The following is a 19,083-nucleotide window of genomic DNA, read 5'->3' as shown; positions in this document are numbered from 1 at the left end:
ACAGCTGCTAACCAAAAGGTCGGCGGTTCAAATCCACCAGGTGCTACTTGGAAACTCTATGGGGCAGTTCTGCTGCGACCTATAGGGTCACTATGAGTCAGAATCAACTTGACAGCAATGGGTTATATATATATATATATATATACACATATATATATATACGTATATATATATGAGCCGTGGTGGCATAGTGGTTGAGAGCTACGGCTGCTAAACAAAAGGTCAGCAGTCCAAATCCACCAGCTGCTCCTTGGAAACGTTATGGGGCAATTCTACTGTCCTACAGGGTCGCCATGAGTCGGAATCGACTTGACAGCAATAGGTTTCAGTTTTTTATATGAGGCTATGGAGAAATATAGGGTGTTGTCTTAGATTTTCACGCTATAACAAAAACGGCACCCCGTTAACTCCTAAAGGTAAACCAAGAAAAACAAATTTAGCTGTTTTACACAAAAAGCAGGTTACAGACACCAAACAATGGTAACCTGCGCTCAACAGTCTTTAACCACTGGCTTACACTTCATGAAGTATCTAAAAGCAACATAGTATAGTGAAAAACCATGGCATTTGGACCCGAGCAGCTGCAGATTTCAAACACTATTCTAACAATTCCCTAGTTAAGTGACTCTGGACAAGTTATTTATCATGCCAAGCATCAGTTTCCTAATCTGGAAAAGGGGACTGACAAGATCTCCAACTGGGCAGAGTAACAAAGGATTATCAGGCAATGTGCATATAGTATCAAACTCGTTGTCATTGAGTCGATTTCAACTCATAGCAACCCTGCAGGACAAAGTGGAACTGCCCCATAGAGTTTCCAAGAAGCGCCTGGTGAATCCAATCCGCCTACGATTTGGTTAGCAGGCACAGCTCTTAACCACCATGCCAGCAGGGTTTCCAAATATAGTACACAGCATGCAACGCTCAGCAATTTATCATTTAATGCTAAATTGAAGTCTCTCCTTATCTTAATATTGTTCTATCATTTTTAATGGGCTTCTTAAAGCGTATGCTAATGCAATCACATCTTGGCCAACTACCTCTAGCCCATAAGAGAAGTTAGCTTCTCTCTTACAGGTTAGATCAAGACCTAGTATTAATAATACAATTTGCTTCGTTAATAGAACTGTAATGGCATTGAACAGTGTTTCTTGTTCATATTCTAAAATTTTATAAAGTAAAACTAATTACCTAGGAAAGCTGTGTGACTTCTGTGCACAAGAATGCAGCGTTCTGGAATAGATTCTATTGCCATTCGTGCCACTAACCTGACAGTTGAACAAGTCACTTCAAATTAACTTCTCAAATTCCTTACTTGTACACCAAAGAAACTAAATTAACAACCTTTGTCTTCTAGCTCTAAAAACATTATTACTGAATTACAATTAAGTATCCCAGGTCTAGTGGTAAGCAGGGGAGTAGGGATATTCTAACACTGACAGAACTGATTGCAGGGAAATCTCAACATTAATCCTGTCCGAGGTATAAATATTACAGTAATTCAGACTAAAAAAGGAGTGTGGCCAATTAAAAAAAATAATAGTAAAAAAAGAAAAGAGAGGGAAGAGAAGAAACAAAAGGAGAAGGAAAAAAAACACATACTACAATAAGGCTTAAAAAAATCCAAGTACCTAGAACTAGACTTGATTGGTTTCTAGAATTATTACGTTAATACAAAACTTGATTTGCAGGACAAATTGCAATACCAAGGTATTAGCCTTGGCAAGAATATAATTTGTGTCTCAGATATGTTCAAGGTACTTCGTGAACAGTGAAGTTAAATGAGATTAAGTAACATTTTATCAAAGCTGAAAGTGATCAGTTAAAACAGTTGTATATAAAATGATCTCTGGGAGTTCAGACAAATTAGAAATTATTTTCAACTAGATTAAAAAATACATATTTTAGGATGTTGACCTTGGCCTTTGGTGTAAGTTTTTACCAACTGTAGGCCTTTGCTAACAAGGCAACTACATTGCAGTCCAAAAATAAAATGCCTCTAAAATAAAAAAATTAAATGCTTCTGAAACGCTTAAGGAGTCTTTTTTCTGAGGCAGGCAGCTCGACTCATCTCTTCGTAAATACGGATTGGGTCAAAATGCTGGACACAATGAAGACACCTATCCTTCACAGTGTAAACTACTCCCCAAGCTAATTTCATAACGAGAAAGTCAACTATCCAAATTATTACAAACCAGGATCACAAATTCCAAATAATTAAAGGTCAAACTAGTGAAGTTTATGATATAAATCCTCATTTCACAAAATTTGTGTAATTTTTCTAAGAAAATCAGAAATTAAGTGAACTAAGCCATCCTTGATAGAGAATCCTAATAATAGATTATCAAAGATTATAGTGATAATTGTGTTAAAATCCAATTTGTAGGTACTGCAAAGATACCCTTGAGATAAACACCCTTACCTTCATCAAAATCAGCATCATCCTCTGTATGCTGGGGGAAAGGAAAGCAGTTGGTAATTTCAAGCCGATCTTCTACAACCAAACCCAAAAGCACTCCTTGAACAACTTCAGTTCCTTGTCCTTCTTCTTGATAATGTTTGATTATTTTTAATACCACCTAAAAGAAAATAAAGGAGCTTAAACCCATTTTTATAGTTTATATTTCCTTTATTTCTGAGAAAAAATAAATCATACTAGTGTGTCTGCAAGTCCACAGAACTATATAATAGGATTAACCAAATTTCTTACAAATCACTTCCTTTATCCTTACATAAATAATAAAGCTCACACAGTCTAAATGTACACCTGAAACCCTTTAATGCAAAACTGACTTGCAGACCAAATTGCAGTACCAAGGTATTAACCCTGGTATGTCAAATGTCAAAATGGTACGTACAGACAGTCCCTGGATTACGAATGTCCGATTTACAAACAACTCATATTTAAGAATAGCTGCCATAAGGTCTGTTATATTAAAACTCTGAGTTAAACACATAAAATGGCTCATAATAATGAATGAACTCCCTACTCTGTGACGCTCAGGAAAACACTGCGCAGTTCAGAAGTGTTTCATAAGTGTTCTCTATGCATAAACCCAGTGCCGTTGAGTTGTAGAAGGGTACAATATATACTAAGACATTTGACTAACTAAATAAGAACCATGTGTACCTGTTCAGACTTACCTACAAATTCGACTTAAAGACAGACTTAGAAACAGGGACTGCTAGTATGTCAAAACACAGCACTTATATGACTAAATAGCCAATCAACCCTCGGGTCAAGACTCCTCTCAAGGGGCTCTGGGACCCAGGAGTTCCTTTAGCCTTAACAAACAGTACTCCTTTATCCTGAGGTTATTATTACGAAATTGCTGAGTAAACTTGTTTACAGGAAGATAACATCCTGACCTAGATGATAAAACTACCATTAAGACACAGAAACAAAGACCTCAGTTATCTGGACACCTGAAAACAGAAATCTCTGACAAATTTCAACTTGCCTTCCTGAACAGACTATCTCATTAGCCACAGAAAGCAACAATGGGAACATGTGTCCAACGAGAATCCGGTTGGTGACCAAGCACGCACAGAAAACATAAGCTCAAATACTACCTAGCTTTCCTCAACCAGAAGGAAATATTAAGTAACCTGTAATGGAAGCATTACAGCTAGAACGCTCCTTAGAAGTGAGAATGGCAAAACTTCGGCCCACATACTTCGGACGTGTATGTTATCAGGACGGACCAGTCCTTGGAGAAAGACATCATGCGTGGTAAAGAAGAAGGTCAGCCAAAGAGAGGAAGACCCTCAACAAGATGGACTGACACAGTGGCTGCAACAATGGGCTCAAACATAGCAATGATTGTGAGGATGGTGCAGGACTGAGCGGTGTTTAGTTCTGTTGTACACACAGTCGTTATGAGTTGGAACCGACTCAATGGCACCTAACAATGACGACAATGGAATAATCAGCTCTTACATTACTCTTTCCTCTAACATTTCAAAAACAAAAAAGAGGCGGCAACAATGTACATGGCTGAGCAGGCAGTTAATTTAAAAGTTCATAATAACAATAATGGCAGAATCATTAATAATAATCCTACAACATGGAGTAGTTAATATGTGAAGTACTTAGAATAGTACTTGATATATAGTATTTACTAATAGTATTACTGCCATTATTAGCTAATATAAGCCCATGACCCGAAAATCTAAATGTTCCTGGATACTTAATGCTATTGATGGGATCACTGAACCACTGCTGAAATGGAAGGCAACAGTCAAAGATACAATGCGAAGTTCTCAGAAGGAAGATATGTCTAACAATAAAACAAATGTTTATTAGCATTTTATTGATTAATGTTCCATTTAAAACCAAAGTATTCTTGACAGAAACAGTATTACCCCAAACCAAAACCAAGCCCACTGCCATCGAGTCAATTCTAACTCATAACAACACGATAGGACAGAGAATTGCCCCACAGGATTTCCAAGGAGCAGGCAGTGGATTCGAACTGCTAATCTTTTGGTTAGCACTTAACCACTGCACCACCAGGGCTCCAGAAACAATATTAATAACCATTTGATAATAACATGTTACATGTGTTGAATATTACATGCCTGGCATTATTCTAATGATTTTACATGTGCTATCAAAAGATGTAATTCTCATAACCACTTCATAAATTATTACATTCATTTCACAGATAAAGAAAACTGAGGCAGAGAAAAACTAAGTAAATCGCTAAAGATCACACATCAAGGAAGTGGCAGAGCCAAGATTTAAACACAAATTCCAAAGCGTATATGTTTGCTTTAATTTTAGTAACGAGGAAATGGTTTTCATATCAGTAACTCAATTAAGAATTAAAATGGTGAGTGACAAATAGACACAAAAAGACTTCACATGGATACGACACAGATCCCCTAAGGATAGCAAACAATCAGCAGGGAAAATTGCTTATTACAGAGGAGCACCAACTGACAAGACTGGCAGACCTTCAATACAGTGAAATTAAGTGCACGAAACTTACAGATTCCTGTATAAAGGCCCTCTCTGCTTCTTGAAAGGCACAAAAACAGGCTTTAGAATCATGCAGGTATAGGTATGACTCCTAGGTCCAGCATTTACTACTAGTAACCTTGGGAAAGCTATTTTATCTTGATCTGCTTGAGCGCCAGACTCCTAATTTGCAAAATGAAGCTGTTGACACTACTAAAAATGAGATAGTATGCATAAAATACTTCGCCCAGGGCCTGCCAAGTAGTAAATGCTCATAAATGATCAATATTATTGATGCTGTCAATAAAAAGAAAGCAGAGCTACTTAGCTCCTATTCAGCTTATCTATCTACCAAGGAAAATTATTTTCACTCTTAAAAAATAGAACATAGAAACAAAACTGATCAAGAGTTAGCATAACACACCAATCAGCTCTAAATGATTTCAAGTCACCTAGTTTAGGCTCCCCAGGTTCCTTGATACTCCACACTTAACCCTATTGATAAGACCACTGAACCCCTGCTGCAATCAAAGTGAATGAAAAATGCTAGAAGATGTATGAGCTTAGTGTGTATCTTTGGAGAACTCTTCAGTGGTTCCTACATGTGCAAAAAGCAATACTGATTAACTAGAACCCAGCATAGTTTCAAAAAGAAGTCAGGCCAAAAAGAATTTATTTCCCTTTATAAATAAAATAGTAATGAGAAAAAATATTTTTTAAATGAATTATCACAGTTAAAAAGATCTTATATTAAAACAATGTCTTAACTTTCAAAGGGATTAGTGGGGCAACGTAAGCAAACAATACAGCAGGCTAGATATGTCTGCTCAAAAGGCAATTTCATACAGTATCAGCAGAAGTACAGAGCTCCAAACAAGAGAAATTATCATCATCATGATCTCACTCTTTTCAGCATCCCTGAATTGTTGTGTTCAGTTCTATTCAACGACCAGAGAGAAAATTTACCAGTAAAAGTATTCAACTGAGAGACAGAAAAAAAGCACAGTAGTTTGACTATTTGCTATAGACAGTCAACATAAATACGTATACACAGAAAAAGGGTAATTTATAAGAAAAAGCTGAAAACCTTGTGATGAGGACCAGTTCAATGAATTCAAATCTCTCTCTAACTAGGGATACTCAAAATAACTGACGGGTTATCAGGTACTAAAGGATTAGTCTTACTTTAAAAGGCAAACCTAAGGACTGCAGATGAAAGTTTCAGGAAGATTTCAATTTTAAGGGTAAATTCTGTCTAGCATTCAAAAATGTCTGAAATAGGAACTAGACATGTCAGCCTTTAGGAAAGGCTTAGTGATCATTAAAATCATTTCCAACTCTAATATTTATGATCTTGCCTTTTTAATATAATCTGATAAAACAAAGCACTCAGGAAAAAAACAGGAAACCATTATTATCAAAACTAAGCTGATTCATTCTTCATTTTGACAGTTTATGGTCTTCCTATCTCCTATAGAGATATCTCCTACAGGAAACCCTGGTGGCGTAGTGGTTAAGTGCTACGGCTGCTAACCAAAGGGTCGGCAGTTCAAATCCGCCAGGTGCTCCTTGGAAACTCTATGGGGCAGTTCTACTCTATCCTATAGGGTCGCTATGAGTCAGAATAGACTCGACGACACTGGGTTATCTCCTACATACACACTAAAATCTCGATACTTTAGTTCAAAATGGAATGTGATGGAACAGCATTACAAACTTGAGAGTAGGAGCCATTTAGATGTCAAAAGGGGAGTAAATTCCTGATCAGAAGTAACTGACATATACGCTTTTGATATTCTAGTTGAATAACCAAGACTTTGCTGGATATATAAAAATGCTTCACAGATCACTGCTATCTATAAGTGGGACAAAATCCTACGTTCTGTTCATTGTCTCGCCTTTTAAATACTCTCATACAACGGAGGGATGGTTTACTCACCACCACATCCCCATAACCTAACACAGGTCCTACCACATAAGAGATATGCAAAATATATTTGAATGAGTGGTAGACACTTATCACTCACAATATTCAACTCCACCAAGCGCCTTACATGCAATGACTCATTAAATCCTCACAACCACCCTCTAAGGGTCAATATTATTTTCCCCATTTTACAGATGAGAAAACAGAGAAACCCTGGTAGCTAAGAGCTACGGCTGCTAACCAAAAGGTCAGCAGTTCAAATCCACCAAGCGCTCCTTGGAAACTCTATGGGGGCAGTTCTACTCTGACCTGTAGGATGGCTATGAGTGAACCTGACATAGAAGTATTAAATCACGGAGGTGAAATCTGACTTCTGACTCCAAGGCATTTTAATCACTTCACAATGACTGAGTAATTTTAGATGCTCCAAACATGTTTACAATGGTTAAGGCTGAAATAGCTAAGATGCAATGGAGATGGCTCTGGAAGAAATCTCTAACTGGGGCTGTAGAAGCAGGGCTTCCTGCATGGAGTGTGGAAAGGTTAATGCACGGCTGCAGGATCAGAGGGCAAAAGGCTACAAGGGAATAATGGTGGTCAGATTTTTGTGCCCTGGTCCTTAGAAGTCAAGCAGCATCAACAGGAACCTGCCATTAGTTGCAAAAATGCAATACAAGAGCTAGGCCAAGATGGCGGACTAGGTGGACGTTACCGCGGATCCCTCTTGCAACAAAGACTCAGAAAAACAAGGGAATCGATCACATACATAACAATCTACGAACTCTGAACAACAAGCACAGACTTAGAGATGGAAAACGAACAAATACGGGCAGACAGCAACCGTTTTCAGAAGCAGGAGCCAGCGTACCAGCCAACTACTTGGAAAATCTAGTTTCCCAATGATGGCTCGGAGACAGCAGTCCATATCAAACCACATAAAGAAACAGACCATGACAGCTTCTCCAACCCCCCAAACAAAAGAATCAAAATCTTTCCCAAATGAAGATACAATCCTGGAATTATCAGATACAGAATATAAAAAACTAATTTACAGAATGCTTAAAGATATCACAAATGAAATTAGGATAAATGCAGAAAAAGCCAAGGAACACACTGATAAAACTGTTGAAGAACTCAAAAAGATTATTCAAGAACATAGTGGAAAAATTAACAAGTTGCAAGAATCCATAGAGAGACAGCATGTAGAAATCCAAAAGATTAACAATAAAATTACAGAATTTGACAACGCAATAGAAAGTCAGAGGAGCAGACTCGAGCAATTAGAATGTAGACTGGGACTTCTGGAGGACCAGGGAATCAACACCAACATAGCTGAAAAAAAATCAGATAAAAGAATTAAAAAAAATGAAGAAACCCTAAGAATCATGTGGGACTCTATCAAGAAGGATAACTTGCGAGTGATTGGAGTCCCAGAACAGGGAGGGGGGACAGAAAACACAGAGAAAATAGTTGAAGAAATCCTGACACAAAACTTCCCTGACATCATGAAAGACAAAAGGACATCTATCCAAGATGCTCATCGAACCCCATTTAAGATTGATCCAAAAAGAAAAACACCAAGACATATTATCATCAAACTTGCCAAAACCAAAGACAAACAGAAAATTTTAAAAGCAGCCAGGGAGAAAAGAAAGGTTTCCTTCAAGGGAGAATCAATAAGAATAAGTTCAGACTACTCAGCAGAAACCATGCAGGCAAGAAGGGAATGGGACGACGTATACAGAGCACTGAACGAGAAAAACTGCCAACCAAGGATCATATATCCAGCAAAACTCTCTCTGAAATATGAAGGAGAAATTAAGATATTTACAGATAAACAAAAGTTTAGAGAATTTGCAAAAACTAAACCAAGACTGCAAGAAATGCTAAAGGAGATTGTTTGGCCGGATGACCAATAATATCAGCTACCAGCACAATACAAGGTCACAAAACAGAACATCCTGATATCAACGCAACTCAAATAGGGAAAGCACAAAAACAAACAAATTAAGACTAATTCTAAAAAATAAATAAATAAACAAAATAATACACACAACAGGAAATCATGGAAATCAATAAACGATCACAATAATCAAAAAGAGGGACTAAATATAGGAGGCATTGAACTGCCAGATGGAGAGTGATACAAGGCGATATAGAAGGATACAAGTTAGGTTTTTACTTAGAAAAATAGGGGTAAATAAAAAGGTAACCACAAAAAGGAATATCAATTCCACAACTCAAGAAAAAAGCCAAGAAAAACGTAACGACTCAATAAACACAAAGTTAAACATTATGAAAATGAGGATCTCACAAGCTACTAAGAAAAACGTCTCAGCACAAAAAAGCATGTGGAAAAATGAAATGGCCAACAACACACATGAAAAGGCATCAAAATGACAGCACTAAAAACTTACTTATCTATAATTACGCTGAATGTAAATGGACTAAATGCACCCATAAAGAGACAGAGAGTCACGGACTGGATAAAAAAACACGATCCATCTATATGCTGCCTACAAGAGACACACCTTAGACTTAGAGACACAAACAAACTAAAACTCAAAGGATGGAAAAAAATATACCAAGCAAACAATAAGCAAAAAAGAAGAGGAGTAGCAATATTAATTTCTGACAAAATAGACTTTAGACTTAAATCTGCCACAAAGGATAAAGAAGGACACTATATAATGATAAAAGGGACAACTGATCAGGAAGACATAACCATATTAAATATTTACACACCTAATGACAGGGCTGCAAGATACATAAATCAAATTTTAACAGAATTAAAAAGTGAGATAGACACCTCCACATATATAGTAGTAGACTTCAACACACCACTTTCGGAGAAGGACAGGACATCCAGTAAGAAGCTCAATAGAGACACGGAAGACCTACTTACAACAATCAACCAACTTGACCTCATTGACTTATACAGAACTCTCCACCCAACTGCTGCAAAATATACTTTTTTTTCTAGTGCACATGGAACATTCTCTAGAATAGACCACATATTAGGTCATAAAACAAATCTTTCCAGAATCCAAAACATCGAAATATTACAAAGCATCTTCTCAGACCACAAGGCAATGAAGCTAGAAATCAATAACAGAAAAACTAGGGAAAAGAAATCAAATACTTGGAAAATGAACAATACCCTCCTGAAAAAAGACTGGGTTATAGAAGACACCAAGGAGGGAATAAGGAAATTCTTAGAAAGCAACGAGAGTGAAAATACTTCCTATCAAAACCTCTGGGACACAGCAAAAGCAGTGCTCAGAGGCCAATTTATATCGATAAATGCACACATACAAAAAGAAGAAAGAGCCAAAATCAGAGAACTGTCCCGACAACTTGAACAAATAGAAAGTAAGCAACAAAAGAAACCATCAGCCACCAGAAGAAAACAAATAATAAAAATTAGAGCTGAACTAAATGAATTAGAGAACAGAAAAACAATTGAAAGAATTAGCAAAGCCAAAAGCTGGTTCTTTGAAAAAATTAACAAAATTGATAAACCACTGCCTAGACTGACTAAAGAAAAACAGGAAAGGAAACAAATAACCCAAATAAGAAACGAGAAGGACCACATCACAACAGAACCAAATGAAATCAAAAGAATCATATCAGATTACTACATAAAATTGTACTCTAACAAATTTGAAAACCTAGAAGAAATGGATAAATTCTTGGAACAATACTACCTACCTAAACTAACACATTCAGAGGCAGAACAACTAAATAGACCCATAACAAAAAAAGAGATTGAAACGGTAATCAAAAAACTTCCAACAAAAAAAAGTCCTGGCCCAGATGGCTTCACTGCACAGTTCTACCAAACCTTCAGAGAAGACTTAACACCATTACTATTGAAGGTATTTCAAAGTATAGAAAAAGACGGAATACTATCCAACTCATTCTATGAAGCTACCATCTCCCTGATACCAAAACCAGGTAAAGACATTACAAAAAAAGAAAATTTTAGACCTATATCCCTCATGAACATAGATGCAAAAATCCTCAACAAAATTCTAGCCAACAGAATCCAACAACATATCAAAAAAATAATACACCCTGATCAAGTGGGATTTATACCAGGTATGCAAGGCTGGTTTAATATCAGAAAAACCATTAATGTAATCCATCACATAAATAAAACAAAAGATAAAAACCACATGATCTTATCAATAGATGCAGAAAAGGCATTTGACAAAGTTCAACACCCATTTATGATAAAAACTCTAACCAAAATAGGAATTGAAGGAAAATTCCTCAACATAATAAAGGGCATATATGCAAAGCCAACGGCCAATATCACTCTAAATGGAGAGAACCTGAAAGCACTTCCCTCGAGAACGGGAACCAGACAAGGATGCCGTTTATCACCGCTCTTATTCAACATCGTACTTGAAGTCCTAGCCAAGGCAATTAGGCTAGACAGAGAAATAAAGGGTATCCAGATTGGTAAGGAGGAAGTAAAGCTATCACTATTTGCAGATGACATGATCGTATACATGGAAAACCCTAAGGAATCCTCCAGAAAACTACTGAAACTAATAGAAGAGTTTGGAAGAGTCTCAGGATATAAAATAAACATACAAAAATCACTTGGATTCCTCTACATCAACAAAAAGAACACCGAAGAGGAAATAACCAAATCAATACCATTCACAGTAGCCCCCAAGAAGATAAAATACTTAGGAATAAATCTTACCAAGGATGTAAAAGACCTATACAAAGAAAACTATAAAACTCTGCTACAAGAAATTCAAAAGGACATACTTAAGTGGAAAAACATACCCTGCTCATGGATAGGAAGACTTAACATAGTAAAAATGTCTATTCTACCAAAAGCCATTTATACATATAACGCACTTCCAATCCAAATACCCATGTCATACTTTAAGGGGATAGAGAAACAAATCACTAATTTCATATGGAAAGGAAAGAACCCCTGGATAAGCAAAACATCACTGAAAAAGAAGAAGAAAGTGGGAGGCCTCACCCTACCTGATTTCAGAACCTATTATATAGCTACAGTAGTCAAAACAGCCTGGTACTGGTACAACAACAGGCACATAGACCAATGGAACAGAATTGAGAATCCAGATATAAATCCATCCATGTATGAGCAGCTGATATTTGACAAAGGACCAGTGTCAGTCAACTGGGTAAATAATAGTCTTTTTAACAAATGGTGCTGGCATACCTGGATATCCATTTGCAACAAAAACTAACTCCAAGTGCATCAAAGACCTAAACATAAAGACTAAAACGATAAAAATCATGGAAGAAAAAATAGGATCTACCCTAGGATCCCTAATACAGGGCATAAACAGAATACAAAACATTACCAAAAATGATGAAGAGAAACCAGATACCTGGGAGATCCTAAAAATCAAACACCTATGCTCATCTAAAGACTTCACCAAAAGAGTAAAAAGACCACCTACAGACTGGGAAAGAATATTCAGCTATGACATCTCAGGACCAGCGCCTGATCTCTAAAATCTACATGATTCTGTCAAAACTCAACCACAAAAAGACAAACAACCCAATCAAGACGTGGGCAAAGGATATGAACACACATTTCACTAAGGAAGATATTCAGGCAGCCAACAGATACATGAGAAAATGCTCTCGATCATTAGCCATTAGAGAAATGCAAATTCAAACTACGATGAGATTCCATCTGACACCAACTAGACTGGCATTAATTCAAAAAACACAAAATAATAAATGTTGGAGAGGCTGCGGAGAGATTGGAACTCTCATACACTGCTGGTGGGATTGTAAAATGGTACAACCACTTTGGAAATCCATCTGGCGTTATCTTAAACAGTTAGAAATAGAACTACCATACAACCCAGAAATCCCACTCCTCGGAATATACCCTAAAGATACAAGAGCCTTCACACAAACAGATATATGCACACCCATGTTTATTGCAGCTCTGTTTACAATAGCAAAAAGCTGGAAGCAACCAAGATGTCCATCAACGGACGAATGGGTAAATAAATTGTGGTATATTCACACAATGGAATACTACGCATCGATAAAGAACAGTGACGAATCTCTGAAACATTCCATAACATGGAGGAATCTGGAAGGCATTATGCTGAGCGAAATGAGTCAGTTGCAAAAGGACAAATATTGTATAAGACCACTATTATAAAAACATCTTGAGAAATAGAAAAAATGGAGAAGAACACATACTTATGTGGTTACAAAGGGGGGAGGGAGGGAGGGAGGGAGAGGGCTTTTTATTGATCAATCTGTAGATAAGAACTGCTTTGGGTGAAGGGAAAGACAACACTCAAAACAAGGAAGGTCAGCCTAATTGGACAGGATTAAAAGTAAAGAGGTTTCCGAGATAAAATGAAAGCTTCAAAGGTCAGCAAAGCAGGGGCTGGGGTCTGGGGAACTTGGTTTGAGGGGACTTCTAAGTCAATGGGCAAAACAATTCTATTATGAAAACATTCTGCATCCCACTTTGAATTGTGGCGCCTGGGGTCCTAAATGCCAACAAGCGGCCATCTAAAATACATTAATTGGTCTCAACCCACGTGGAGCAAAGGCAAAGGAAGAACACCAAGGTCACACGACAACTAAGAACCCAAGAGACAGAAAGGGCCACATGAACCAGAGATCTACATTATCCTGAGACCAAAAGAACTAGTTGGTGCCCAGCCACAATCGATATCTGTCCTGTCAGGGAGCACAACAGACAACTCCTGAGGGAGCAGGAGACCAGTGGGATAATACAGACCCCAAATTCTCACTAAAAGACCACACCTAATGGTATGACTGCGACTAGAGGAATCCCAGAGACAATGCTCCCCAGAACTTCTGATGGCACAGGACAGGAACCATCCCCGAAGACAAATCATCAGGCATGAAAAGGACTGGTCAGTGGAGGGGAGAGAGATGCTGATGAAGAGTGAGGTAATTAAATCAGGTGGACACGGGAGAGTGTGTAGGCAACTCTTGACTGGAGGGGGGATGGGAAGATAGAGAGAGAGGGAAGATGGCAAAATTGGCACGAAACGAGAGACTGTAAGGGCTGACTCAATAGGGGGAGAGCAAGTGGGAGAAGGGAGTAAGATGTATGTAAACCTACATGTGACAGACTGATTGGAATGGTAAATGTTCACTTGAAGCTTAATAAAAATTAAAAAAAAAAAAAATGCAATACAGCTTTCAATCTTTAGCAGCACTATTCTCACAAGCCACAAGTTGGGAATGTTCTCCAACACACGTCCCATTTCAGTCATGCTCGCTGTCTTTCATTTTCTCTACTTTCCAACCAACCATATGCCTCTGTCCATAAAACAGTACTGATATATTTTTTAATTAATCCTGTTTACTGATGTCATGCTCTCTGTTCTTACTTTTAAAAACAGATAAATGGAAAGCTTAACAGTTGTCCAGAACAAAAACACAACCCATATTATTTTTGTTTATACATGTCACAAATGACTCCAAGCACAGAGAGGCCCTATATCACTTATTCTCAGCTTACCAAAATGACCTGAGGAGCTTTTTGAGGGATCCTCACCCTGGCTACATATTAGAGCCACCTGGGGAGCATTACAAAATACTGACGTTGAGCCTACCTCTGAACCTACAACAGAAATTCTGAGTTATTGTGTTTAGGCTCTCCAGGTGATTCTAATACATTACTTCATTCTAGGCTTAATGAAATAGTATGATTCACCTCTCCTTATGGTTTGGTTTGGCTGTAATTCCTCAGGCGATGGCAACACACACTGCTGGTCAAACCGCTACAAGTTTCCTTTCCATTAAGACTCCCCGTGTTGCTACAAGGAGCCCAGGTGGCACAATGGTCAAGAGCTGGGCTGCTAACCAAAATGTCAGCAATTCGAATCTACCAGCTGCTTCCTGGAAACCTATGGGGCAGTTCTATTCCATCCTATACGGTTGCTTTCTTAGTTATATAGTGCTGCTATAACTAATACCACAAGTGAATAGCTTTAACAAAGAGAAATTTACTCTCTCACAGTCTAGTACGTTACAAGTCCAAATTCAGGGTGTCAGGTCCAGGCGAAGGTGTTCTCTGTTGGCTCTGGAGAAAGATTCCTTGTCATCAATCTTCCCCTGGTCAAGGAGCTTCTCAGGCACAGGTATTCCGGGTCTAAAGGACATACTCTGCTCCTGGTGCTTTCTTGGTGGTGTGACGTCCTCAACTCTCTGCTTGCTTCCCTTTCCTTTTATCTCTTGAGAGATAAAAGGTGGTGCAGGGCACACCCCAGGGAAACTCCCTTTACCTTGGATCAGAGAGGTGACCTGAGTAGGGGTGGTGTTACAACCCCACCCTAGTCCAATCACAAAATGGAGGACAACCACACAATACTGGGAATCAAGGCCTAACCGAGTTGATACACACATTTTTGGGGTGATGTAATTCAATCCATGACAGTCACTATGAGTCAGAATCGACCTGATGGCAGTGGGTTTGGTTGGTTGGGTGTTGCTAAGAAGCCCCGGTGGCACAGTGGTTAAGAGCTCAGCTGCTAACCAAAAGGTCAGCAGTTCAAATCCACCAGCTGCCCCTTGGAAACCCTATGGGCAGTTCTACTCTGTCCTATAGGGTTGCTATGAGTTGGAATCGACTCGACAGCAATGGGTTTTTGGTTTGCTGTTGCTAAAAAGTGAGCACACAGAGAAAATACAGAACCAAAGTGAACACTTTATTTACAAAAGTAAAAATAAAACCCATTGCTGTCGAGCTGATTTCAACTCATAGTAACCCTATGAATATCACCCCCTACTGAGATGAAGGAGACCTGGTGGCCCAAAGGTTAAGCACTTCGTTAACCGAAAGGTGGGCAGTTCTAACCCACCAGCAGCTCCACAGCAGAAAAGACCTGGTGATCTGCTCCCATAAAGATTACGCCTAGAAAACCCATGGAGCAGTTCTATTCTATTATATAGGGTCACTATGAGTTGGAACTGACTCAAAGGCACACAACAAGACGAAACTAAGGTCCTACTTGGAAAAATCTCTACAATACAGAAATGAGAGGAAAGAGCACCAGCAACCCATCTTAGAAGCAGAATTTCACCCCATATTTAAGACCACCTATGATCGACTCGACGGCACTGGGGTTTTTTTATGACGTTGCTATGACAGCAATGGGTCTACACTCCCCAGATTTTGTCATAGTCTGTGTCTAAACGCTTAATCCATTTATTTTGCCTTACACAGTATTATTCTCTGAATAGGTCAGCTGTGTCTAGAAACATCTCCTAGATTTCTGAGGTTTGCATGATCTCAAGTTGGGCAAGAAACTCCAATCCAAAAGATATTGAACAGATGCACTGTGTGCTGAAATTACCCTAAAGGAATCATTTTTTTCCTACTATTGTTAATTAGTCAGGGCAGACAATCTGAAAGAGCAAAACTATTACTTTATATAATCTCCAGTGAGGAGTCCCTTGGTGACGCAGTTAACACCCTCAGCTGCTAACCGAAACACTGGGGGTTCGAGTTCATGCAGAAGTGCCTCAGAAGAAAGGACCAATGATCTACTTCTGAAAAATCAGTCACTGAAAACCCTCTGTATGGAGCACAGCTCTATCCTGACACCACTGGGTTGCCAGGAGTCAGAGTCAATTTGATGGCAACTGGTAAATCTCTAATAAATACACTATTTTTGTAAGGTGTCTGGCTTTTAAAAAAGAAAAGGAAATGTAACTTTGCCCAAAACACAAAGTCTAAAAGCAACAAAGGGTTTAACTTTTAAGAAGTATCCTTCAATATTGTAAAGTATAAATAACTCCCCCCAAAAAACAAAACAAAAAAGTATAAATAAATAAGAACCTAAAATATCCAAATGAACTAAAATAGACGAGAAGTCAGTAAAACTAAAATTTGAGAATTAAGCATGATGGGTAAAAATCTTCCATCCTGTCTAAAAATGAAGATGTAGCAGAATGCCTAAAACCTCTCTATCAAAATCATATAAAAAACGTTCAATTCCATACCAGGAAACAGTTTAAATCTGGCCAAAGAGCATCTTTTTTGATGAACTAGGATAATTTTCTATCAGATACGATGTCTGCAAAGACCAGTCACCACAGCAAGACTTGGAAGTCCTGCCTAGAATTGCCAAGTTTTGGTTTACCTCAGCTTCTTTAATTCGTTAATTCATTCACTCGGATATTTACTGAGTGGCTTCTGTAAACCTGTAATCTCTGCCAGGCCCTGTTGATGTGAAATTATATAAAACACACACAGCCATTATTTTGACAGAGTTCATATTTCAGAACAGCAGTGGTGTAACTGATTACTTTTGTGTGGCCTTCCTAGCCATGGTCTTACAACTCCCACCCAGGTGACCAGGTGGCACTGTGTGATACGGTAATCATGGCCCACGAGGGGATTGGTCAGTTTTGCCTTAAAAGAGAGCCAATTTCAGAGCAGAGAGGACAATCCCAGCACCACGAAGGAAGACCAGCTAGGAGCTAGCATGTCCTTTGGACCTGGGATCCCTGTGTTGGGAAGTTCCTGGAACCAGGAGACAGAGTGAGCGGTAACCTTGAAGATGCTGAGAAGCAGTGGCAGGAGAGGAGAGACCCAACAGTAGAGACCTGGCAGCAAGAGATGGCATGGTGGGCTTCCCAGCCCATAGAGAGAGAAACCCAAGTGCCTTGGGGCAGAAACTGAGGGCCAGGGAGAGGCATGCCTACAAGCACATCAGGGAAGAGGCTGTCCTGATGGAAGAACTATATCCTGAGTGTTCCTGAGCCTGAATTGTAACTGTTACTTCCCTAATAAACCCCATAATTGTGAGTGTGGTCTGTGAGTTCTGTGTGGCTAATGCAATGAATAATCGAACCCAGCAGAGAAGTAGAGAGTGCTGTGGGAGGGATGGGTGGTATTAGAATTGGTAAGTATGGCAGAGAGAGAAGCCTTGTCTGACCTCCGCCTCATGGGAGTGAGCCCTGGGCTACTCATCTTGATTCTCTTTTCCCGTTTTGAAGTTAGAGGAGGTCAGACGCCACATCCGCGCTGTTTTTACAACAGCGACTCTCAATTTTTTTGCTCTTAGACCCTTGTAACACTTAAAAATTGAGGACTTCTAGAGAGCTTTAGTATTGATACTTACCATATAAGAAATACCATATAAGAAATTAAAATTGTGAAATGTTCAAAATATTTATTCACTTAAAGATAACAATAAATGCATTATGTCAACATAAGCTATATTTTATAAAAAGAAACTTTTTCAAAACAAAGGAAAATGAGTCAGAATAGACATATAATACTGTGTTACATTTTTATAAACATTTACATTTTTTGCAGTACAATGTGTTTCTCTTATGTATGGCCTTTCTGACCTTGGGTTCATAATTCTGCCAAAAATGATTGGCTGGGCCATAATCTTAAAATGGATTGGTTAGTCTACTATGCAAACAAGGTGTGTAAAACCACCCAATAAGATTAAGTGACCCTGTCGGAATTGGCAGATTTCTATGCAAATTATGTGGCTATGGCCTACCTAGGGAATAGCTCAGTTCATGATCTGGTGGCAAGGTCATGACTTGAAATTGACAAGAAGTAGGCTTACATAAGGACCAACTGCAGAGATTTAGGGAGACCACGCTACCATCAAGAAGAGCCCGGAGCAGAGTATGTCCTCTGGACCCAGGATCCCTGTGCTGAGAACCTCCTAAACACAGGAGAGAGCTGTAACACTGATGATGGTGAGAGACAGCACGAGACAGTGAAAGATGGCACAGCAGCATAAGCAGCAGTAGCAAGAGCGGCAGGAACCAGGAACCAAGAGACCAGCATGAGGCAGGGGCAACAGGCTTGTTGACCCACAGAGTGAGAAAGAGCTGAGGGCCTCTGGGCAGAAGGCTTGCTGGTGGAGTGGTGCCACTGGGCATTTGTCAGCAGAGCTGAAGAGTTCCAACACCTGCCTGAGCAGGGCAGAGGCCAAAAGGTGGCCCAGCAGCAGGAACAGCAGATGTTTCAGGGGCAGGCACAGCTGAGAGAACGCCTGCCTACCTGTGGCACAACCAAGAAGCTGACAGCCACCTTGGTTGGAAGCTGTCCTGACTGAAGAACTGCATCCTGTCTCCTGAGTTGTACCCTGTTGCTCCCAAGTTAATCCTGATCCTGAATTGTAGCCTATTACTTCCCTAATAAACCACATAATGG

The 19,083-nt window shown here is 39.0% G+C and overlaps 1 protein-coding gene across 1 annotated transcript in view; it reads right to left on the bottom strand.

The window, feature by feature from the left end:
* The window catches only part of EIF3H (eukaryotic translation initiation factor 3 subunit H), a 138,587-nt gene that overhangs the window by 90,597 nt on the left and 28,907 nt on the right, over positions 1-19,083 (bottom strand). The window contains exon 2 of the mRNA XM_049853584.1: positions 2,423-2,579. Coding sequence (XP_049709541.1) covers positions 2,423-2,579 — 157 coding nt within the window. The remainder of the gene's footprint in view (positions 1-2,422; positions 2,580-19,083) is intronic.

Source organism: Elephas maximus, chromosome 15 (genome assembly GCF_024166365.1).
Source record: "Elephas maximus indicus isolate mEleMax1 chromosome 15, mEleMax1 primary haplotype, whole genome shotgun sequence".
NCBI lineage: Eukaryota > Metazoa > Chordata > Mammalia > Proboscidea > Elephantidae > Elephas > Elephas maximus.
This window is presented reverse-complemented; position numbering and strand designations above follow the sequence as displayed.